Below are 24,360 nucleotides of genomic sequence, written 5' to 3'. Positions count from 1 at the left end.
AATTCATACATTACTTGGTTATTCCTTCTATGGCATACTCTCTTAACGGATGGTTCATATGTATTGGACTTCTGAATTACAACCTATGAGAACAAAAAATAACATCACACATAATTTGAAGTGAAACTAATAAAACTGATGCTCTCCTCATTTTTAATCCAAAAGAATTTGGTATACTTAATTTTTTTTAATAGACAGTGATTTATATAAAAGTGGTTAAAAATTATATATCCTGAATTATATAGGCATCCTTACCACTTGAGTAATCTGCTACTATAACGTTTTGGAGGGTTGGAAATTAATGTCTGAAATCCCTATTTTTTTTAAAGATTTTGTTTATTTGACAGAGATCACAAGTAGGCAGAGAGAGAGGGAAGCAGACTCCCTACTGAACAGAGAGTCCCATGTGGGGCTCAGGGCTCCATCCCAGGACCCTGAAAGCAGAGGCTTTAACCCACTGAGCCACCCAGGTACCCCTGAAATCCTTATTTTGGTCTAAAATGTCTATCATACTACAGAAGATAGAGTTTAAAATTTGCCCTTTGCAGTATTGAACATTTTAGACATAAAGGATTTAGCAGCATCTGAATTAAGTGAATAACCTTACTCAAAGCCTAATGAGCTGATCTTTTTTTCCCATTTAAACATTAGTTCAGGGGCGCATGGGTGGCTCAGTGGGTTAAGCCTCTGCCTTCAGCTTAGGGCATGATCTCAGGTCAAGCCCCCCCTCGGGCTTTCTGCTCAGCAGGGAGTCTTCTTCCCCTCTCTGCCTACTTGTGATCTCTCTGTCTCTGTCAAATAAAATAAAAATAAAATAAAAAAACATTAGTTCCAGTATATACCTAACTGTATAGAGTCCCAGAAGAACTGGCTGTTGGACTAAAACAAGTACCCTTCAGGGGTCCATGGATATAAACTGGCTCTGCTTCAGAGACCAAAATCAAGGTGAAAATAAACCAAAAATCCAAAATAAGGGTTAATAAAATAGGCTCTCTCATATGCTATCTGTAGCCACAGCCTATTATTGCTACTGCCATAGAGGACTAAGACTCCAAAAGTACTTGCAAGGACTTCAAAACCAATTTACTGACTTCCAATACTTGTCCCAATTACAAGGTAATCTTTCTGATCTCCCAATACCCAACCTCACAGAACTGAGGCAGAGAATTTGATTCTAGGAAGAGGTTTTACTTATAGAAGATCATATTGGGCTAATCAAAATCTAAAGCAAAATTCAACACATTCTGAAGTGTTCGCACAATTCATTTCCATGGACAGCTGGAAGGAATCAGAATAAATCAGAAAACAGTGATTTAAATAGTTTATTTTTTTTAAAAGATGGTTACTTTTTTAAAATGCAATGCCACGATTATAGGAGTGTATAGAAGTGACACATCTTTTCCTTAACCAAGCTTTTTACCCTCTACACAAAGGTAAAAATTTGTTAACCTCTTAGTTAATGGTATAAAACAGGTTGGCAAACTTTTTCTCTTAAGGGCCAGACAGTAAATATTTTGGGTTTTACAGGCCACAAGAGGGGTCTGTCACGTATTCCTTCTTTTACAAGCCTTTAAAAATACAAAACCTATTGCTGACTTGCACCCTACAAAAACAAACGGGGCCAAATTTCCTTGCCTGCAGTAGTTTGCCAACCTCAGGTATAAAATACCTATTTCCTGTCTTGTCAGGGAGATTGCTCCCTTCAGGCTTCTAGACAGTCTGCTGCCGGAAGTAGAGAAAAGATTTATTTACAATTGAATGTGGCTTGTGACAAAAGTACAAATGGAGAGTTCCTGCTCACCTGTGACTCTCCCAGGTTTTTCCACTCATTCATTAAATAAATTTGTTGAGCACCCACAATGTACACTCTCAAACATCTTTGTATTAGCAGAGATTTCCAGTGTTTCTTCCTTAGACACATGGTTCCTGCAGTTTCTTTCAGCCTGTAATTACACATCCTTATACTCATGCTTTAGGGCAGATCAGGATTAAAATCTCTACTAACACCCAAGAGGGCTCATGATTATAAAAAATGAATCTAGCTAACAATGATATCCTTTCATCCAATACACATTCTTCAATATCACAGCCTGGATGAGAAAAATATGTAACTATCTCTACGTAAATAAAAAGATACTTTTTTCCTCCCATAGGCTGAAACTTAAAATATCTCAAATCTAGAACATCTACCACATCATCTCTTCTGTTTTCATAGTTTGTTGCCATGTTAACATAATATCTGGATCCAGGTAGGGCTCTTCATTAGCTTTCTATTTCATCCATAAAACAATACATTAAGAGGTAAATACTACTCTCAAAGTACTTTACGCTCCCACATTTCATATCAGAAAAGGAGTGGTCATGATTCTGCTCCTTCAGGATGAAAACCGTAACAGTCAGCTTTCTGAATATTTCTGCTATTTATCGTAGGTGAGGGAAGACTTTTAAAGTGGCCAAAAGGAGCCAGGACTTCAGTATTAAAATATAAAAGTTGCCCCCATTCCAGATCTTTGGTACAGACATCAACTACAATAATCTGATTACCCACACCACAGATACATGGCACATTTTGTAATTAGAAGTGTTTGTGATTTTCCTTTTGACCATGTAAACAAAAGGGAAATGCCTTGGGAAACCACTTTGCAATGTTCTCTCATTTCTCTTAAATACACATGTGCACAACTGCTTCTCCCTTTGATCAAGTTCATGAGGAGAAAGAATAGAGTGGACCAAGGTTATCGCTTCCGCTCTCCTCTTTGTGTCCTTTTCTTTTCCTTTTCCTTGCGCTCCTGCTTGGCTAGTTTGTCCCTCTCCCTCTGCAGCTTGTCCTGTTCCTTCTTTCTTTGGGACTCATCCCGAAGTGAGTCTCGCTCCAGTTTTCGGGCATTGAGGACATCTTCCACATTGGTGTTTCGGAACAGAGCTACAGGTGAGTTAAGGGATTAGGGCACAAGTCACACAGGTCCCAACTACTGTCTTTATTCTCTCTCCACATATTCCTAGTCTTTAAAAAAAAGTCCTTATGATAATTTATCTTTGGTCTCATGGGATACACTGAAACTATCATTACAAAGGTTTAAAACTAATCCTCAGAATAAAAATCTCAGACTTCTCTAAATTTGAATGTTAAAATATTTTAAGAAAATGAAATTTCATTCCCGAATAAGTACTTAGATCATGGCAGAATATTGTTGGGAGTATCTAGGCTAGTTTTAGTGAATAGAGTATTAATGTAACTGGCAAAAATTTTGTGTGTTTGGCACTATTAAAATGCTTGAAAAGAGTTAAATAAGTTGTATAACCTCACTAAACTTTATCAATTCACTTTTTTTCCTAGACCACTGAAGCTTAAGTGAAAAACATCTTCTAATAACCACAAAATCTGAATTTATAAAGATATGAAGTAAGTTTAACCAGTCAGAAAATAACTACCCAAAAACTTTACCCTCCTTTTCTTAGGATTTTAAAAACAGCCTGGGAGGGCCTGGCTGGCTCAGTCAGAAGAGCATATGACTTAATCTTGGGGTCATGGGTTCTAGCCCCACAACGGGTGTAGAGATTACTAAAAAAAACAACCCGTTAGCACCAGACATGCTCCTCCCACTCTTAAAACAACTCTTTTTGCTTTGTTGCTTTAAAGTAAGTCCCCTTGACATAACCTCCCCTTCTTGGATAACCCACCATACTTTTCATCTTTAAGAAGGTGGATTTTTTTCTTTTTTAAAGATTTATTTGCGAGAGAGTGCAACCTTGCAAAAGCAGGGGGAGAGGCAGAGGGAGAGGGAGAAGGACTCCTTGCTGAGCACAGAGCCCAATGCAGGGCTCAATCCTAGGACCCTGAGATTATGACCTGAGCTGAAGGCAGACACTTAACCAACTGAGCCCCTAAGAAGATGGATTTCTAAATGTGGAAGCTTCTCAGGGCACCTGGGTAGCTCAGCCAGTTAAGTGTCTGACTCTTGGTTTTAGCTCAGGTCATGATCTCAGGGCCCTGAGATCAACCCTTGCATCAGGCTCTGTGCTCAATGGGAAGTCTGTTTGAGATTTTCTCTCCCTCCCCTTCTGCCCCTTTCCCCGGCTCGTGCTCTCTCTTACTCTCAAATAAATAAATAAACTCTTAAAAAAATAAATAAATGAAGCATCTTCTCATAAGTGTCTGTTGGTAGTGACTTTCCTCAGCACTTATTTCCATCTGTCCATATTTTTAGTTCAAAAGTACTTACTGTTTGTGTTCTCTTTCCAAATAATTATACACTCTCTGAGGACAAAGTCAAAATTTCAGTATTATTTAACTTGCTTCTGCTGCTGGGAAACCCAGCACTATACACAGGGAGTATAGATTCTTATTTTCCCTTAGACATCCTCCCTTAAGAAATCCTTCCTCCCTTCACAATAGATGTTAACATGATTTCTTTGGGAAAAGTTCTCATTCAATTGACTGTTTATGGTTATCCTTAGAATGGGGCTTAAAATGCTGGCCCAAAACGAGTTCCTGTTGGTAAAAGGATCCCCCCTCAATGACAGCAAGATGAAAACTGTTCCTCAAGAGTGTTCAGTGGAGAAACACTTGGGGATGGACAAAGAAAAGGATACATTTATCAGAACCAATGTTCACTGTGGAGGCACAGGAGTCGTCCTTCTCATCTGCTTCGGTGAGCATCGTTAAGGAAAGTCGGATGGAAAGCAAAGGTTAGCACATCCAACCCAGCATCAGAAGACAGTCGGTGAAGTGATGGGCAGGGAAAGCATGCTGAAGAAAAACACCGTCAGAGCGGCAGGGGTAAGCCGGGCCCGGTCATCTTCAGGACTCTCAAGACTGTTCAGAGCTACTGTGAGATCCTTATCTCCCGGAGGCTGAAAAGAAACTGCCTGGTCTGGGTGGACTTCCACATTACCTGGCAATGCCAGGGGATGGCAAGAGGACTTCTAAAACAGTGTTTCTCAAAGTATGGGTCCTGGAACTCCCTGGGAACTTGTTAGAAAAGCACCTTCTTGGGCCCCACCCTTGACCTACTAAATCAGAAACTGGGGAGTGGGGCCCAGCCATCTGAGGTTTAACAAGTTCTCCAGAACCACCACTGCTTAAAATGTTCTTTTCTAGCCCAAGAAAGAACCACTGGAACCATAGCTCTGCTGACCCTGACAAGAAAAAAAGGAGAAACCAGAAGACAAGCTGGCCCCAAAGAGCCTAGAAGCTAATTCCTACACTTGTGATAAGACAGCTAACATTTCTGGTATGAGGTCCCCTGCATCAGGCTCCACATGCCCCATTCAATCAGGACGTGAGCTCAGCATCTCCTAAACAAGTTCAAACTCACAGGCAACCGAGCCTGTCCCAGTCAGTAGCAAGTGCCTTTTGCACAGGCCCCCAAATTCCAGACTTCTTCTGTGTTGGCTGGGGATTCAGTCTCACTTTCAATTATGTGGTCACTGGAATATTAAAAAAAAAAAAAAAATTCAAATGAAACTGCTCCAAATTTGGGAACCCTTCATCCAAAAATATCCATATTCTAGTCCCTGTTTTGCCACTAAAGCTATGTATGTCTCTGATCGCACAGGCATCTCTAACCGTCATGGTTTCCTTCTCAACTGGGAAAAGCATATAAAGATGGATTTTACGAAGGATACTGTACTGGACAGAAAGGTATTAGACAAAAAAGAATGAAGCTATATCTTACGCTTCTGAAAATACAATACAAGTAGTCCATTATTAAGGCATTTTTTTTTTTTTTACACCACAGTTTTCAGGAACATACGGATTATGTGGTAAAAAATGTTAAGTCTCATATCAACTCTCCCAACGGCACTCCTCATACCCATGAAGGGCCACAGATCAGAGCCACTTTAGAGGGAAAAATTACACTACAGGGGGAGATTAGTAACCTCTCAAAGCTCACTGTAAACCAGCAAACATGTCACGCTCAAGCCTCAGGGAGTAGTCCCAAGATTCCGAAAAGGATATTCTTCCTCATCTGTCACATCAGCATACTGGGCCAGAAGGGCGGCTTTTCTCTGCTTCTCCTCTTCGGACACCATCCTGGGCTTCACCACAATCTGTGCTTGCTTCTCAATTAGGGTGGCAATGGCCTGTACTTCATCTGGGAGGGGGAAGGGAAGGGAGGGACAACAGGGTTGTATGTGAGAGAAAACAAGCTCACTGAACCACTAGTCCACCCAGATAGTGTTTGCAGGAAAGACAGTGGCATCTGCTGACTCTTCAGGGCCCTAGGCTTCAAAGGAGGTGCCTTGGGGGCCAATGAGAAAGGCAAGGAAAGGCCACGCAGGCTAGGCTTTAGGTCTTGTATCCATCTCCAATCAGAGCAGCCCTGCTTTCACCTGTTTTATAAATTGAAGTTCTAATGCTTTAAGGGACAAAAAAAAAAAAAAGGTTGACAAGCTCTGCATTAGAATCATAGAAAATTCAGCTTCAAGCATGCAACTTTCTCCCCTCTTAACTCAGAAGCCTAAGAAGGAAACTAGAATCAACTTATGCTGGTCCTTTTCATAGTGGTGATTATGCCAGGTGAAATTCATAAATTATTATTATTATTTTTTAGGATTTTATTTATTTGAGAGAGAGAGAGAGAGAGTGAGAGAGGGAACATAAGCATGGGGAGTGGGAGAGGGATAAGGAGGCTCTCCACTAAGCAGGGAGCCTGATGTGGGGCTCCATCCCAAGACCCTGGGATCATGACCTGAGCCGAAGGCAGATGCTTAACCGACTGAGCCACCCAGGCATGCCAAGAAATTCACAGATTATTTTAAAATAAAATCAACTGGGGCGCCTGGGTGGCTCAGTGGGTTTCCCACCTCACTGGACCACAGCCACCTTCATTCTGGCTTTTACTTTTCTTTCTAAAAGAAACGGGGAAAAGGAAACCAATGTTCAGTTAAAAAGCTCGTGGAAGCTGCCAGGTGTTTACTAGTTCAAATTATCTTGGGCAAAATGAGTAGGAAATGGAGAAAAACTCAAAATCCTCTTGCTAACAGCTGTATAGGAAAGGTTGCTGGAAAAGGCACTGGTGGTTAGACAGGCAAAAAATCCCAACTCTACCTTCTTTTTTCACTTTGGTGACGACATTCTGACTTTCCGACCATCGTTCCACAATCTCCTTGCAGATGTTAAGAAGCGAATCTTCTTCCTAGTTGAAAAGGTAGACCAATTAATTTCCTGAGAGCCCTCAGCCTGAACAAAGCCCATGCACAGGGCACAGCTCTCCCTCTGGTGATGAGGAGTTCATGGGGAAGGTTTGAGGGCCTTTTCTGAGGCTCAGAAGTAATCCGGTGAGTCTCAGAATCCACACCTGCTAGGTCAAAAGCACCTGCTCTGTCCTGCCAAGCACCAAAGGAAAGGATTCACAATAACTTAGAACAGTCTTCCTCATGCTTTTGGAGCAAAAACCTGTTGCTGGAGTTAAAACTCTCCTCTGTGAAATCTTCCTTGGCTGATAGACTCAACTCAGTACATTTTCCAGGGTTTATCAACTTTAATGCTGGAACATATCCACGACCTTGGGGACCCCACCACTTTAGATGATAAATGAGTAGCTGTCTCCTATCCAACCATCCCTCTGTCCATTTCACACAAGCAGACATATTCTGCGTGTTTACCAATCCTCCTCCTCAGCACAGTAGAACAAAAGGATGTTGGCTTCAGTGTCAGAGGAAGCCAAGCCCAGATCTATGAATGAGTTTCTTAACTTTCTGAGCTTCACATCTTGTCAGGATTTTAGTGAGGATGAATGAGAATGTGTGAAAAACCTCTACCCTGCTTGGCAAAGAAAAGGCATGTCAACAAATCCGGGTATTTCCCTCCATCTTCATTACAGCTACCTTATCGTCTTCATACTCTACCCTCAAAATGAGCTGTCGGCTCAGGTGCCAGGCACTGTTCTCAATACTTTACCTAAGAACTCCTCATTCTTAAAACAATCCCAAGATGTAAGGGCTATTGCTACTCTCAATTTATAGATGATAAAACCAAGGTACAGAGGTTAAGTAACTTGCCCAAGGTCATACAAGTAAAACACACACACACACACACACACACAAATGGATTAAACAGGATTTGAACCCAGTCTACCTCCAAGCCCATGTTCTCAACCATTATAGGATACCATCTCTCAAAGAAAGTAGGAAGGTGTAGAACACAGACTTTTTTTTTTTAAGTAATCTCTATACCCAATGTGGGACTTGAACACACAACTAACCCTGAGATCAAGCGTTGCATGCTCTACAGAATGACCAGCCAGGTGAAGCCATATTTTGGATTTCCTTATTTTGTACCCAACAAAGGATTCCATTCTCTCCCCTGCATCCTTTAAGCACAAATGACAAACATGTAGAACTTCTTTAGCCCAGTTTCTGTAGTTCATAGAACCCCCCCCCCCCCCCAGCAAGAAAAGCAAAAGAAGAAGAAATGGAAGGAAAAGGGAGAGAGGAGCAAAAGAGAAAGGGTGCTCTTGGAGGACAAGGTGGTTTATTCTCCCAGGCTTCACCCAGACCAAAAGCCTTCATCCATCCATTTGTTCATTTATTCACCCACATCACATAGTGCCTGCCATGTTGAAGGCACTAAGATGAGTGATAAGAGATGAATCAGAAACAGCCCTGGCTCTCATGACACTGACAATTTAGAAAACTGGTATAGAAATAGCTGCAAGATGTAATATCCCAATTAATGTAATAATCCTACTTAAAATTGAAAACTCACCCCTCCATTCCACTCCTGGTCTTCTTAAAGTATGTTCCTTTTTTCCTAGCACTTACCATTTTTCTAATGCACTATATAATTTACTGATTAAGTTTTTCTCTGCTAGAATGTCCCCCCATCAGGGCAGGGATTTCTGTTTTGTTCCCCGAGGTATCCCAAGCACTTAGGGCAGTGCTTGGCAGAGAGTAACCTATCAATAAAAACTCAAATCAATCAATCAGTCAACAAAAATGCTACTGGAAGGAGTAAAAAAAGGATAATAAAAGGCTTTGATTAACTGTTATTTGCTCCTGACAAGATACACTGTTCTTGAATCTTCACTCAAATTGTTGTTGACATTTTCTTAATTCCTAATATTGAATCCTAGCCCCATCTGATGATCGATCTGGCTATGCCTTTTGTTTTTTTCTGGAAAGGAATTTGGTACAACAGTTAGCGGCTTTTATACTGACCGACAGAAAGTAAGTAGCACTATGAATGACGTGTTTGATATATACCATTCATTGGCCTTGCTGATCTGTAAAGTTGTTTCTCAGTTGTGTCATGAACCCTGCCTCATCATATAATTCCTGGCCAATTCTTCCCAAAGCCATTTCCTATACAGAAGGGGTTGGGAAAACCAAGAGAAAAATTAAGCATAGTGTGTGAATGGGCAGAGAGAGGGGGGGAAAAAAGTCTGTCTACTATAGTTCATGTAAACAAGAAGCAGATATAAAGAACCAAATCTGGTTCTAGATAACTTTTCTCTTTTCTACCAAGAAACTTAATAGTCTAAGCAAATTCATGCCTGCCTTTATCAGCAGACATGCAGTCCTAAATAATGACACCAGGAAAAGAACAAGTCAAGGAGCTAGTACCAGTGGGTACCCAAGTTATTTCAACTTCTTTTTCATGGTGTCTTTAGAAACTTCTAAGCTGGAAATAAAAACTAACTTAAATTGCTTGTCTCACGCTCCCTCTTTCCCCCTGCCCCACCGATCTGCAATGTCAGCCTCCAGGAAAAGAATTTACTCCATAGTGTTCTATCTCCACTGAACTTATGAGCTGCATCACAAGCTGTGTTAAAGCTTTCCCGTTTATAGGTCAATCTCACCAAAGCAGGCTTTGGGACTAAAAGGGGGACATGGCCAGAAGGACCTGGGACAGCTGCACCAGTATTATATTTCAACCATCTGCCCAATCATGGAATGGTGTTTCCACCAAGTAAGTGTAACCACAGATGAAGGTAGCAGAATGGTCAGGTTGGAAAAGTGGACAACCTGGTAATTTACCACCTAAACATAGATTAAAAGACACATTTCTGAATTCTTGAATCTGCTTCTAAGCAGCTGGGTACCAAGTTTATCTCTCTTCTTTAAAACTCTGACCTTATTTGCCACTTCCCCCAGCAAAAAAGCAAAAGCGATTACTGCATTTCTAAATACTATAAAAGATCAAGCACAGTATTTGCTTCAGTTCCCGCCTAGGCCTAGACCTATACCTAGAGTTTTACTGCCAACTTACCTTTTTTGGACTCTTACCTCCAAAATTGGAACGGAGAGGGTACTTCCTGCAGGCTTTTTTTTGTCATGGGACAGCCCTGGGCACTGCCTCCTAAAGAGCACAGACATCCCAGAGCACTTTATTCCCCTCTCTGAACACTGTCAATGGATGGGAATGAAATTGGTCGTTAAGAGTTTATGATAAAACTCTCATTTAGACATTTCAGCGCCTTCGGAAGAACACTCACCCAGCTCACCCACAAGCATCCGAGAGGGCCGTGTCCCCAAGGAATAAGGGAAAACCATTCTTCTCTATGCACCTGCAACCTCCTGACTTCCCCAAACACTGGTTGGTGAGTAATCCCCTTCCCCCGCGGCCAAGAGCTCAAAATATTCATCTCCCAAGTGATACCACTAATTGTCTGGGACACCAGGTACGGGAAAGGGGGTACGAAGTACTGACAGGGGCCGCCAGAAAGCTAAAGGAACGCGTCCGGGCTTCTCACCAAGAAAGCAGAAAGGATACCCTGCAGAGCGTCCAGCTTCTCTTCTTCCTCCTCCTCCTGCAGGACACCCAGGATGTAGGCGCCGTAAACGGCTCGGTCCACTCCCAGCGCCTCCAACCGTCCATCCAGCCAGGACCCAAAGGCGGTACTCACGCCATCGCCTTCTCCAGAGGCAGCCGCAGCCACTTCGCTGGGCGCCGCCATCTTGGGGTCAGGGTCCTGCCAGGCTCCAGGGCGCCTACCGCAGTGCCTGACGGGCCGCGCTGCGGGCCCACTGCGCATGCTCCGAAGGAGAACCCACAACCTGGCGCGTGGGGCGGCGAGCCAATCCACCTGCAGTGGTCAGTCTGGGCATTTTGCACCTTCTAAATAGAGCGCCTGTTGGCATGCGCGCGGTTACGTCATCTCTCAGGAACGCAGGTGAGTATTCTTAACAGACTCTTTTTTACAGTTGGTTCAGAGAGGTTCGTAACTTGGCCGAAATCACGCAGTTACTAACTAAACAGGACTGGAACTCAGCTTAGATTCCAGCGCTTCGTCCCACCTCGCGGAATTGCCCTTCCCCGCGCCCTGGTGGGACAGATACTAAGTCGCCCTCTCCCAAACGGCTTTCCAGAGGGAACCGGCTGACTGTCCCGGATGCCCACCGTCTCTATCAACAAGCACCACATTAGCCTTTCCAAGCTCCGTCCGTTTCAAAACTCAAGCTCCAAAGAACCTTCCCCGGTTCCCTGCAGCCTGTGTTAAGACCGCTGCAATGTGCTGCGGTTGCTTCTGTGCATTTAGCAAGTAGTATCGGACATAGTAGGTGCTCAATAAATGATCAGGCAACCTCAAGTCATTTTTCACTCATTCATTCAACACTTAAAACGCCTGTCTATTTCTGAGGAGCCTTCTCTACTCTTTGCCGGGCTCTGTGTCAAGAGCTTTTGATGCATTACTGCTTGTAATCCCCACAACAACTCTGTGAGGAGATACTTGTATTGTCCTTGTATTAAAGGGAAGGAAACCGAGGCACAAGTCCTACAGCTACACGAAGCCTAACCAGAGGCCTGTGCACAAGCCTCAGCTGACTCTGGGAAACACCTGGTTCCTGGCCAAAATGAATTACCCAAGAAGTTAGATTGGCTTTTCCTGAACTACAGAGAGGCTGGTAGGTCACTGACCTGACTCTCTCATTCACTAAATATTTGAGTACCTACAGCATGGTGTAGCTCCTAGGCTCTGAAAATACAAGGATAGAAATATCACAGAATCTCTACCCTCAAAGGTAGAGTCTGGTGGGAACAGGCAGTGTTTAATGACAAGATAGTGAGGTAAATGTTTAATGGAGCTTTGTCCAATGGTGGTTGTCCAGTGGGGATTGTCAGTTGACAAGAGTTGGGAGCCATTATGACTCAAGGGTCATAGTTTGAGGTCAGTACAGAACCCCCAGAAAAGTACCATGAAATTTTGTTAGCTTTTAATTTTTATTTTGAAATAATTATGGGCTCATAGGAAATTGCAAAAATAGTCCATCTTTACCCGGTTTCCTCCAATGGTACTATCTATATAACTATAGTACAGTATCGAAATTGGGAAATCGGTATTGGTATGCACAGAGATTTTTTTTTTAAAGATTTTATTTATTTGATGGAGAGAGATATAGCGAGAGAGGGAACACAAGCAGGGGGAGTGGGCAAGGGAGAATAGACTTTCTGCAGAGCAGGGTTCAATTCCAAGACCCTGGGATCATGACCTGAGCAGAAGGCAGATGCTTAATGACTGAGCCACCCAGGTGCCCCATGCACAAAGATTTTTGAAGGACTTAGGAACGTCTCACAAAACTGAGTGAAGGCTCTTCAGACTCTGTGTTTAAAAAGATACTTGAGGGTGCCGGGGTGGCACAGTGGGTTCGACTCCTGGTTTCGGCTTCCGTTGTGACCTCAGGGTCCTGAGATCCAGCTCCACATTGGGCTGTGCGCTGGGCACACAGCCTGCTTGAGTTTCTCTCTCCCTCTCCTTCTGGCCCTCCTGCACATTCTCTCTCTCTCTCTCTCTCAAATCAATAAATCTGTAAGGATTTTCATTGCTGATTTGATAGAGAGAGAGAGACAGCAAGAGCAGGAGAGGGAGAATCAGGCCTCCTGTGGATCAGGGAGCCCAATGCAGAGCTCGATTCCAGAATCCTGGGATCATGACCTGAGCCAAAGGCAGACACTTAACGACTGAGGCACCCAGGCATTCCGAGGATTTTTTTTTTAAGAGTTATTTATTGGGGCACCTGGGTGGCTCATTTGTTAAGCATCTGCCTTTGGCTCACGTCATGATCCTCGGGTCCTAGGATTGAGCCCCAAGTTGGTCTCCCTGCTGGGAAGGAAGCCTGTTTCTCCCTCTCCCACTCCCCTTGCTTGTGTTCCTTCTCTTTTTCTCTGTCAAATCAAAAAATAAAATCTTTTAAAAAAAAAGTTAAAAAAGAAATCCTCATTGGCTATTTTATTACAAAAGTAATTGCTTGTGGTTAAGAAAAAAATCATACAACTGGAAAGGTGGCAGAAAGCTTACAGAAAAAAATCAAAATTATTTTTAATCTATAAAAAGATGCCAACCCATAGTTTTTTAAATATGCAAATTAAACTTGGAATGAGCTACAATGTTTACTTCTCAGATCAAAAAGGCCAATAATAGGGTATCTGGGTAACTTAGTCTGTTATGCATCTGCCTTTGACTCAGATCATGATCCTGGAGTCCCAGCACCAAGTCCCACATCAGGCTCCCTGCTCAGTGGGGAATCTTCTCCCTCTGCCCTTCACCCAGTTTGTGCTCTCTCTTGCTTGCTCCCTCTCTCGCTCTCAAATTAAAAAATAGGTATTTTTTTAAAGAAAAAAAAAGCAATATATATATATATTTTAAAGGCACCTGGGAGGTTCAGTCTTTGGGTATCTGGCTTCTACTCAAGTCATGATCCCAACATCCTGGGATCGAGCCCCACGTCGGGCTCCCTGCTGAGCAGGGAGCCTGCTTCTCCTTCTCCAGGTACCCCCACTTGTGTTCCCTCTCTCACTGTCTCTCTCTGTCAAATAACTAAATAAATAAAATCTTTTTAAAAAAGGCTGATAAGGGGCACCTGGGTGGCTCAGTGGGTTAAGCTGCTGCCTTCGGCTCAGGTCATGATCTCAGGGTCCTGGGATCGAGTCCCGCATCGGGCTCTCTGCTCAGCAGGGAGCCTGCTTCCCTCTCTTTCTCTCTCTGCCTGCCTCTCTGTCTACTTGTGATCTCTCTCTGTCAAATAAATAAATAAAATCTTTAAAAAAAAAAAAAGGCTGATAATATGCTGTGTTGATCTGTGATTGATCACTGTGATCACTGGAAAATGTGAGAGCAGGAAGTAGATCAGTACAATCTAATTGGAGGGCAATTTGAAAAGACCCAGCATTTCTACTTCTGGGAACTGATTATAATACATACATGTGTGCAGAATGACCTATTTATAAGGCTATTCGTTACAGTGATGCTTATTGTATTGAAAGGACAGAAATAGTCTCCATTCTATCAATGGGAGATGGGCTCAAAAAAGTCACAAAAAGGGATGCCTGAGTGGCTCAGTTGGTTAAGCCGCTGCCTTTGGCTCAGGTCATGATCCCAGAGTCCTGGGATCGAGTCTTGCATTGGGCTCCTTGCTCAGTGGGGAGCCTGCTCTCTCTGCCTCTACCTGCCACACTGCCTGCTTGTGTTCTCTCTCTCTCTCTCTCTGACAAATAAATAAAATCTTTAAAAAGAAAAAAGTCACAAAAAGGAGTACTTACTGGACAGCTGTAAAAATGGAAGAAGCTCTTAATGTACTGACAGGTAGCAAAACTCAAGCTACATTGTTAAAGAAAAAAGTGAGGCTCAGAACAGTATGTAATGTTTGCTACCAATTGTGTTTGAAAAGATCATGGGGTGGGGGAATATATATATACATTCGTGTCCTAGCATGTGCATAAAATATCTCTGGAATCACAGACAAGGAATAAGAGGATGTTTGACACTGAGGAGGAGAACCCAGGGAGACTAGTGTCAGTACATCTTGTTTTAAAATTATGAGCGGGGTGCCTGGCTGCCTCAGTCAGTTAGGCATCCGACTCTTGATTTGGCTCAGGTCATGACCTCGGGGTGCTGGGATTGAACCCTGCATCAGGCTCTGCATTCAGTGGGGAGTCTGTTTCTCCTTCTGCCCCACCCCCGCTCATACTCGCTTGCTCTCTCTCTCTCTCTCAAATAAAATCTTAAATAAAATTATGAGCTATTTATTTATTTACCTTACATTTTTTTTTTCTTTTCAGAGATAAAACCTACTTGCATACTTTCTCCAATCTCATTTTCTTCCCTTCCTCCCCAGAGGTAACCACTATTTCTGAATTTGGTGTTTTTCCTCCTCTGGAATGTTTGAAACATAGTATATAATACAACATGTGTGTGTATTTACCCAAATATATATATAGATCTGTAGACAACATGTCACATTATTTTTGCATGTGGGACTTTTCATCCTGCAGTGTGCTTTTTTTCACATAAAATGGTTTAAAATACTTACCCATGTTGATACATGTAGCTTTTACCCATTCATTTATGTTTTTTTAAGATTTTATTTATTCATTTGACAGACAGAGATCACAAGTAGGCAGAGAGGCAAACAGAGAGAGGGGGAAGCAGGCTCCCCGCTGAGCAGAGAGCCCGATGCGGGACTCAATCCCAGGACCCTGGGATCATGAACTGAGCCGAAGGGAGAGGCTTTAATCCACTGAGCCACCCAGGCGCCCCTTATCCATTCATTTAAACCACTCTTTGCATATCCCAGCTGATCCATTCCTTTGTTGGTAGTCATTTAGATTATTTTCCAGTTTCCCAAATACTGCTTCAATTCACTTTTTTTTTTTTTTAAGGTTTTATTTATTTGACAGAGAGAGGGCGAGAGAGGGAACACAAGCACCAGGAGTGGGAGAGGAAGAAGCGGGCCCCACTGAGCAGAGAGCCTGATGTGGGGCTCGATCCCAGGACCTGAGCCAAAGGCAGACGCTTAACTGGCTGAGCCACCCAGGAGCCCTCAATTCACATTCTTATATATGTCTCTTTATATGCTTGTGGGAAAGTTTCTCTAGGCAGGTAAGCATCAAACATATATATTTTTTTAAGATTTATTTATTTATTTTAGAGAGAGAGTATGAGCGGTGGGGAGGGGTAGAGGGAGAGAGAGAATCTCCAGCCCACTCCCCAGAGTGCAGAGCCTGATGCAGGGCTCAATCTCACGACCGTGAGATCGTGAACTGATCTGAAACCATCCTGATAAACAATCCAGCGCTTAATTGACTGTTCCACCCAGGAACCCAGCATCAAACATATTTTTGCCACATACTCTTAGCAGGAAAAATATTTCACTAGGCATGTCTTATGTATGAATGTATTTGTTTATGAATCACTATAACAAATTACTATGTCCATCATAAGACATATAAAAAGATAACTATAAAAGGGGAGATTAAAAAGTGAATAATGATGGTTAGCATTTTTTAGCAATAAAGTAATTTACAAAAAATAAAAGGTTGGGCGCCTGGGTGGCTCAGTGGGTTGGAACTCTGCCTTTGGCTCAGGTCCTGGGATCGAGTCCCGCATCGGGCTCTCTGCTCCGCAGGGAGCCTGCTTCCTCCTCTCTCTCTCTGCCTGCCTCTCTGCCTACTTGTGATCTCTGTCTGTCAAATAAATAAAATATTTAAAAAAAAAAAAGGTTGAAGAGGGGTGCCTGGGTGGCTCAGTCGGTTAAGCATCCAACTCTTGGTTTTGGTTCAGGTCATGATCTCAGGGTTGTGAAATCAAGTCCACGCTGGGCCCTGTGCTCAGTTAGGAATCTACTTGTCCCTCTCCCTCTGTTCCTTCACTCACTCATATTTGCATGTTATAAAATTCAGCTAAAGTGGGGTGCCTGGGTGGCTCAGTGGGTTAAAGCCTCTGCCTTCGGCTCGGGTCATGATCCCAGGGTCCTGGGATCAAGCCCCACATCAGGCTCTCTGCTCAGCGGGGAGCCTGCTTCCCTTCCTCTCTCTCTGCCTGCTTCTCTGCCTACTTGTGATCTCTGTCAAATAAATAAGTAAAATCTTTGAAAAAATAAAAATAAAAAAACACAATTCAGCTAAAGTAACTAGAGGGAAATGTATGACCTTAAATGAATACACATGCTCTTCAAACATAGCCAGCCAGGTGCCCCTTCCCTTGTATTTCTGCCTTAAATATTTTTTTTTCTGCCTTAAATATTTTAAGGTTATGTTGTTTAGGTTCATACAATACTAGGTTACTTAGTTCCTGGTGAATTATCATCAAGCAGTGACACCTATATCCCTAACAATTCTTTACCTCTTAAAATCAATTTTTTCAAGGGCGTTAGGTGTCTGCCTTTGGCTCAGGTCATGATTCCAGGGACATTAGGTGTCCAGACATTAGGTGTCTTCCTTTGGCTCAGGTCATGATTCCAGGGTCCTGGGATCGAACCCCGCATCAGGCACTCTGCTTGATGGGAAGCCTGCTTCTCCCTCTCCCACTCCCCCTGCTTGTGCTCCCTCTCTCACTGTGTCTCTCTCTGTCAAATAAATAAAATCTTCCAAAAAATCAATTTTGTCAGATTTTAATATTGCTGTATTGGTTTTCTTTGACTTTGTTACCCACAGAGCAGTGTTAAGAGCATGGCATCTGAAGTCAGACTGCCTGGGTTCACATACCAGCACTAACACTTTCTGGCTGTGTGACTGCAAGTAAGTTATAACCTCAGTGTCCCCATGTGCAAAATGGGCGTAGCTAACTACCCACCTCACAGGGGTTTTATGAGGATGAAATTAATTACAATTTTTAGAGCACTTTGAGGGGCACTTGGGTGGCTCAGTTGGTTAAGCATCTGCCTTCAGCTCACGTTATGATCCTGGAGTCCCAGGATTGAGCCCCAGGGCGGGCTCCCTGCTCAGCAGGGAGTCTGCTTCTTCCTCTCCCTCTGCTCCTCCCCAATTGTGTTCTCTCTCTTGCTCACTCTATCTCTCACAAATAAATAAATAAAATCTTTCCCAAAAAAAGCATTCTGAATATCATAAAGAAGCACTACATTGGTATTTATTAAATAAATTAAATATATGTATGTATATATGACTGCATCCCTTTTTTTTTTTAAGATTTTATTTATTTGAGAGAGAGACAATGAGAGAGAGCATGAGTGGGGAGAAGGTCAGAGGGAGAAGCAGACTCTCCATGGAGCAGGGAGCCCAATGCAGGACTCGATTCTGGGACTCTGGGATCATGACCTGAGCCGAAGGCCGTCACCCAACCGTCTGAGCCACCCAGACGCCCCTGTGTCATTATTTTTTAAGTATTTCTCTAGTAAACACCATACAGCTGGTAGATACTGCAGTGCTGCAGTAGGTGTTGCATAAATCCTAGCACATATGTGTGAGCATATCTGTAGAGTCACTCTGTAGAGTCACTCCTAGAAATGAGATTTCTGGTTGGAAAGATACATACATTTGTAATTTTGCTAGATAGTGCCAAATTGCCTTACATAGGAGGCTATTACAACCCCGATGTAAGGTGATTTGGCACTATCTAGCAAAATTGATCTTTGCCAGTCTGTTAAATGAAAAGCGGCATTTCCGAGTAGATTTAATTTGCATTTCTCTTATTTTAAGTGAGGTTGAGTCTATTTGAATGCTCTTTGTATTTCTTTTTCCATGCATATTCTCTTACCCATTTTCAACTGGGTTCTTTTCTGTATCTATTTGTTTTTTGTTTTTTTTTTTTTAAAGATTTTATTTATTTATTTGACAGAGAGAGATCACAAGTAGACAGAGAGGCAGGCAGAGAGAGAGGGGGAAGCAGGCTTCCTGCCGAGCAGAGAGCCCGATGCGGGACTCGATCCCAGGACCCTGAGATCATGACCTGAGCCGAAGGCAGCGGCCTAACCCACTGAGCCACCCAGGCGCCCCTTCTGTATCTATTTGTATAGGGTTTTGGTTTTTTTTTTAGATATTGGGAAATCAGTCCGTGTTCTGTGATAGGAGCTGATTTTTTTTTTTTTTTAATTTTAAGCACTTCCCCTCAGGAATGGAGAAAAATGGTAAGAAAGAAAATTTTGAATTACTATCTCAAAACATTTTCTGCCCAGTAGTAAAAGGTACATTTTTCTAGTCACTGATTGTGCTTAACACATGTTGAATATTTAAAACCTCACTTTCTGGTAGATAATATTATCTTCATTTTACAAATGAAAAAAATGAAGATCCAAGAGATTCAGTGATCTGGTCATTTAATAAATATTTAGTAAGCACCCGCTGCGTTCTTTACTTTGGGGATATAGCAGTAAGTGAAAAGAAAAGGTCCTTCTTATGGGCTTGCATTCTAGCTGGGGAAATATAGACAAATATAGACCAGTACACAAATAAGAAAGTTTCTGATGGTGGTAAGTGCTGTGAAGAAAATAAGAAATAGGCGAGCTGGTGTTAGGATGGGTGGTCTCCAAAGTCCTATCTGAAAATATGAGATTTGATCTAATGTCTAAAAGAAGAGAGAAGAGTTGGGAAATGGAGCTGTTGGGATAAAGGCCCTAAAGCAGCAACATTTTGGGCTCATTCAAGATACAGGGAAGTATGGTCAGAGGAGCTAACAAGGAAAGCCACTGGATGGTTTTGAAAGGGAGGGGAATTTGATCCATAATGGAGGACCCCAAACAGCTTTTTTTAATAATTGATGTGTCTATCAGTTATCTGTTGCTGTCTCGCCCCAAAATGTAATGACTTAACCACCAATCATTGATTTTCACTGGATTTCTATGGGTCTGGAATTTGGGAGCGGCTTGCTTGGGCTTTCCTGTTTTGGGATCGCTTGTGAGGTTGCAGTCTTCAGAAAGCTCGGCTAGGGCTGAACTATCTCCTTGCAAGATGGCTCAGTCACGTTAGTGGTTACGTTGTTGCTGACTCTTAGAAGGAAGACTTCATTCCTCTCAGTCTCCATGAGAGCCTCTCCATTGGCATACTCGAACCTTCTCATGTCATGATTGCTGGCTTCCCCCACAGCAGGTGATCCAAGAAACAGCAACACATATGCTGAAATGTTTTACGACCCAGACTGAGAAGTGGCGCATTGCTCTTTCCTGAATATTCTGTTGGTTCTTAGCCCTATTTGATGTGGTCATGATTGCCAGGAGACATACGTCCCTGCAGGCCATCTTGGGAGACTGGCTACCACAGCGTTTTAGCGGCTGCTTTTAGGCAACATGTTTGAACAGTGGAAACCTGAGTAAGGTAGAAGGGCCCACAGAGACCCCACCCCTCCTGCTAGATACAGACACGCCCATCAGGTGACCCACCTCAAACTATCCATAGGCCCTAACCAACCAACGGGCTACTTACAACCAGGCACAGGTACCAAAAAAAGGGAAAATTCCATATGATCCCATATCTCGTCACTGTCCCTCTTGAAAAACAGCTCCTACCCATTGCCTCGCTGCTGGCCATCTCTCCTTTGTGGCCCTGCCCGCTGCTCCCTTGCGGTGTATTTTGGTAAATTTATATCTCCTTTGTTCTGCCTCCGGTGGATCCTTTCACTGCCCACGCCATTGGCTTCCATCAGATTGAGTGGCCCCACATTTGGGGACCCCCCATCCAATTGAGATGGACACCACAAATGCGGATATTTTTTTATTTAAATTTATAAAAGTAAATGTATTTTTATATTTGTATTATATTTAGAAAATAAAATATATGATATTACCATATTAGAAATTGAAGCTTAAAAATATTGTTCATAAGGGCACCTGGGCATCCAAGTGCTGGTTTCAGTTCAGGCCATGATCTCAGGGTCCTGAGATCAAGCCCCAAATATGGCTCCATTCTCTCAGGGAGTCTGCTTGAAGATTTATCCCTCTTCCCGCCCCTAACCACGTGCACTGATGCACAAGCGCAACTGCTTGTACTCTCAAATGAATATTGTTGGAGCACCTGGGTGACTCAGTTGTTAAGCCTCTGCCTTCGGCTCAGGTTGTGACCTCAGGGTCCTGGGATCGAGCCCCGCATCAGGCTCCCTGCTCAGCGGGAAGCCTGTTTCTCCCTCTCCCACTCCCCCTGCTGTGTTCCCTCTCTCTGTCAAATAGATAAATAAATAAATAAATAGAATCTTTAAAAAACTGTATATTGTTTGTTTAAAAATAAGCCCACTATCTGTTAACATAAATAATGAATTTTTAATGAAAATATATTATCTGGGGTGCCTGGGTGGCTCAGTCAGTTAAGCATCTGACTCTTGGTTTCAGTTCAGGTCATGGTCTCAGGGTAGTGGGATCACGCCCTGAGTCTGGCACCCGGTTCAGCAGGGAATCTGCTCCTCTCACTCTCCCTCAGCTCCCCCCCCACTCACATACTCTCTCTCTCTCTCTCAAATGAATAAATAAAACTTTTAAAAATATATGTATTTTCCAAGACAAAAACAATCAGAAGAATGACATTGTTTTGCATTTCTCCAAATCTTTTTTTTTCCCCCAAGATTTTATTTATTTGACAGAGAGAGACACAGTGAGAAAGGGAACACCAACAGGGGGAGTGGGAGAAGGAGAAGCAGGCCCCTGGCCGAGCAGAGAGCCCCCTGTGGGGCTCCATCCCAGGCCCCTGGGATCATGACCTGAGCAGAAGGCAGACGCTTAACGCCTGAGCCACCCAGGCGCCCCTCCAAATCTTTTTAATAACTGGTTTGACAAAAGAGTGTTGGATTCTTATTTTTGCTTCTGCACACTCCACTAAACTATTCATGAGAGAATGAGAACAAAAAATGGAAAATAATGTCTTTTGTGTTATTATAAAAATAGTTTTGACTTCCTAGAGCCTTTTGAAAGGGATGAGCTATACTTCGGGAACCTTGGACTAGATTATGATGTAAAAAATGATACCCAGATCTCAGTAGCTTAAAATAACAGAAGTTTATTTCTTACTTATGCTATAAATCCATTTGGGGTTGCCCATGGTTCTGTTCTATGTCATCTTTTTTTTTTTTTTTTAAGATTTTATTTATTTATTTATTTGACGGACAGAGATCACAAGTAGGCAGAAAGACAGGCAGAGGGGGGTGGGGGAAGCAGGCTCCCTGTTGAGCAGAGAGCCCAATTCGGGGCTCGATCCCAGGAGCTGGGATCAGAACCTGGGATCATGACCTGAGCTGAAGGCAGAGGCTTTAACCCACTGAGCTACCCAGGCGCCCCAGTTCTATGTCATCTCGACTGAGGAACCCAAGCTGTCAGGTCTTCCTCTAGCTAGGACATTGTTAGTCATTGTAATGGGGGGAAAGAACTTGGTAAATGATCCTGTCTCTTAAAACTTGTGCTTGGAAGTGATGTGAATTTTTTTTCTTTTTATATCAGCCAAAGCAAGTCACATGGTCAAGCTTTAGTTCCTCAGGGCTGGTATGTATAAGCTAGTACAGGGAGGGATCCTGCTGGAGGGGATACAAAGTATATGTGATAATTTGCATATGCGCCATGGTATTTAAGGAATATCATTCCAGTTGTGCATGGAGAATGGATTACTTTGAGGAGATGTAGGAAGGTACTCAAGAGTAAAAGTAGTGTCGGGCCACCTGGCTGTCTCAGTCAGTAGTAGCACATGCAGCTCTTGATCTCAGGGTCATGAGTTCAAGCCCCACATTAGGGGTAGAGTTTACTTAATTTTAAAAAAATAGGGGCCCCTGGGTGGCTCAGTGGGTTAAAGCCTCTGCCTTCGGCTCAGGTCATGATCTCAGGGTCCTGGGATCGAGCCCCACATCGGGCTCTCTGCTCCGCGGGGAGCCTGCTTCCTCCTCTCTCTCTGCCTGCCTCTCTGCCTCCTTGTGATTTCTGTCTGTCAAATAAATAAATAAATCTTAAAAAAATTTTTTTTAAAATAAATAAATAAATAAATAAATAAATAAATAAATAAGAGGGGTGCCTGGGAGGCTCGGTTGTTAAGTGTCTGCCTTCAGGCTCAGGTCATGATCCCAAGGTCCTGGGAGCAAGCCCCACATCATGGCCTCTGCTCTGCAAGAGGCGTGCTTCTCCCTCTTCCACTCCCCCCACTTGTGCTCTCTCTCTCTCTGTCAAATAAATAAATAAAACCTTAAAAAAAAAAAAAAACGTGTTAGAAATTGTGTTAGAAATTAACACAGTGCTTTGGGCAAGAAGGTATGGTGGCTCAAACTAAGATGATAGCAGTGGTCTGATTCAAGATGTACTTTGGAGTTGGCAGAATTTGTTTTTGGAGTAGGGGTGGGGATAAGGGCAAATACTGAAATAATGTCTAGGTTTTTGTCTTGAGCAACTGAGTGGATTGTATGACATGTACTGAGATGGAGAATAGGTGGGTTTTTTGAGGGGTGGGTGGGTGAAGCAAATGTTCTGTTTTGAACATATTAAGCCTGAGGTTGTCCATTGGACATCCAAGTAGAAATGTTCAGTAGCCACTTGGGTATATAAGTCTGGAGATCAAGGGAGAGGTCAGAGGTAGAGATAGAAATACTGCAGGCATTAGCATAGAGCCAATTGTAAAGCCATGGAGTTGAATGAGATCTTCCAGGGAGAAAGTGTTAATATGGAAGAGAAGAGGGCTAAGGTCTAAAGCCTTGGTATGCTGCAACATGTATAGGTGGGACAATGCCTTTGGATCCAGCAAAGGAGATTGAGGAATCATTGAGGGAAGGTGAAAACTGGTAGAAATAGAAGCAAAATGAAGACATTGGCTCAAGAAGGTGAGAATAGTCTGTTTCAGTGTTCTAGAAGTCAGACAGGATGAGTATAGCAAAGTGACCTTAGGATTTGGGAATATGGAAGTTATAGCTGACCTGGACAAGTATAGTTGTAGTGGATAGGTGAGGATCAAAGTCTAATTACGTGAGTTGGGAATAAGAAGTGAAGAATGGAGACACCTCTTTTGAGAATTTTTTTTGGAGGTAGGTAAGTGGAGAAAAGGGAGTGAAACAAAGATGTGAAGATGAAATGAAGTGTTCATGGGTTGTTGTTCTTTTGTTTGTAAATTGTCAATGTTCTTTAAGTGCTAGGCTTGTCTTGTTATTTATTATCTAACTCCCAAGAATTTCCAACCAGCTTAGTGTGAAGAATCACTAAGACTAGGCTACCACTAGTCCCCAGCTTCCCGTCTTTTAAGGCGCAGGGTATCTCCTCCACCCAATGGCAAACCAAGAAATGAAGAGAAGGTGGAGAAAGCGGAACTAAAAAGGAAGGGGGAAAGGGAGCCTTTGCCGAGTTAATATTGACCTCGCAGGGCCACCGTAGGGCAGCCCCCTCACAGCTATTACGCTATTTTAGGGGGCGGGGCCAACAGGAAATTTAAACCGAAGCCGCGGCCGCCGCCGCTGACGCCTGGAGACTGATAATGTACTCGTGAAGTTGCCTTGGGCCCTCGGACGTCTGAAATCGCTCATGGAGCCCGCGAATACAACGCGGAGGCCTTGAGGAAGGAGTACGGAGGCCGAGAAGGAGCCAAGAATTTGAGGGAGCCAGAAAAGGGTACGCATGCCGGGAAGGGGAAGATGGGGTAAGAAGGTAGGCGGAAGGGGTCGTGAGAGTGTAGAGAGGCTAAAGGATAGGGAAGGTGCAGAGGAATTGGGGAGCGGATAGGTGCAGAAGCCGAGGAGG

The 24,360-nt window shown here is 43.1% G+C and overlaps 2 protein-coding genes across 5 annotated transcripts in view; one reads left to right on the top strand and one right to left on the bottom strand.

The window, feature by feature from the left end:
* Positions 1-1,308: 1,308 nt before the first annotated feature.
* CCDC43 (coiled-coil domain containing 43) lies at positions 1,309-11,086 on the bottom strand. The gene is made up of 5 exons (XM_047706990.1): positions 10,701-11,086; positions 7,055-7,142; positions 5,963-6,098; positions 4,594-4,652; positions 1,309-2,923 (listed from the first exon to the last, which is right to left on the bottom strand). Exons 1-5 carry the CDS (start codon positions 10,980-10,982, stop codon positions 2,736-2,738), a joined length of 753 nt encoding a protein of 250 aa, XP_047562946.1. The 5' UTR covers positions 10,983-11,086; the 3' UTR covers positions 1,309-2,735.
* Positions 11,001-24,360, top strand: part of DBF4B (DBF4 zinc finger B) — a 48,155-nt gene continuing 34,795 nt past the window's right edge. Inside the window, exons 1-3 of one of the 4 annotated variants that reach the window (XM_047706988.1) lie at positions 11,001-11,120; positions 15,821-15,824; positions 24,031-24,231. Coding sequence is in view for 2 of the 4 variants with exons in the window: in XM_047706985.1 (XP_047562941.1) it covers positions 24,238-24,259 (22 nt within the window). In the remaining 2 variants the exon portion in view is untranslated. Of the gene's footprint in view, positions 11,121-11,311; positions 11,854-15,820; positions 15,825-24,030; positions 24,268-24,360 lie in introns of those variants that run through there. The other 3 variants (XM_047706985.1, XM_047706989.1, XM_047706987.1) reach the window with 3 other exon arrangements.

The sequence above is a fragment of the Lutra lutra genome, chromosome 16 (assembly GCF_902655055.1).
Source record: "Lutra lutra chromosome 16, mLutLut1.2, whole genome shotgun sequence".
Classification (NCBI taxonomy): Eukaryota; Metazoa; Chordata; class Mammalia; order Carnivora; family Mustelidae; genus Lutra; species Lutra lutra.
Note: the sequence above shows the minus strand (reverse complement) of the source record. Positions and strands in the feature narration are given on the sequence as shown.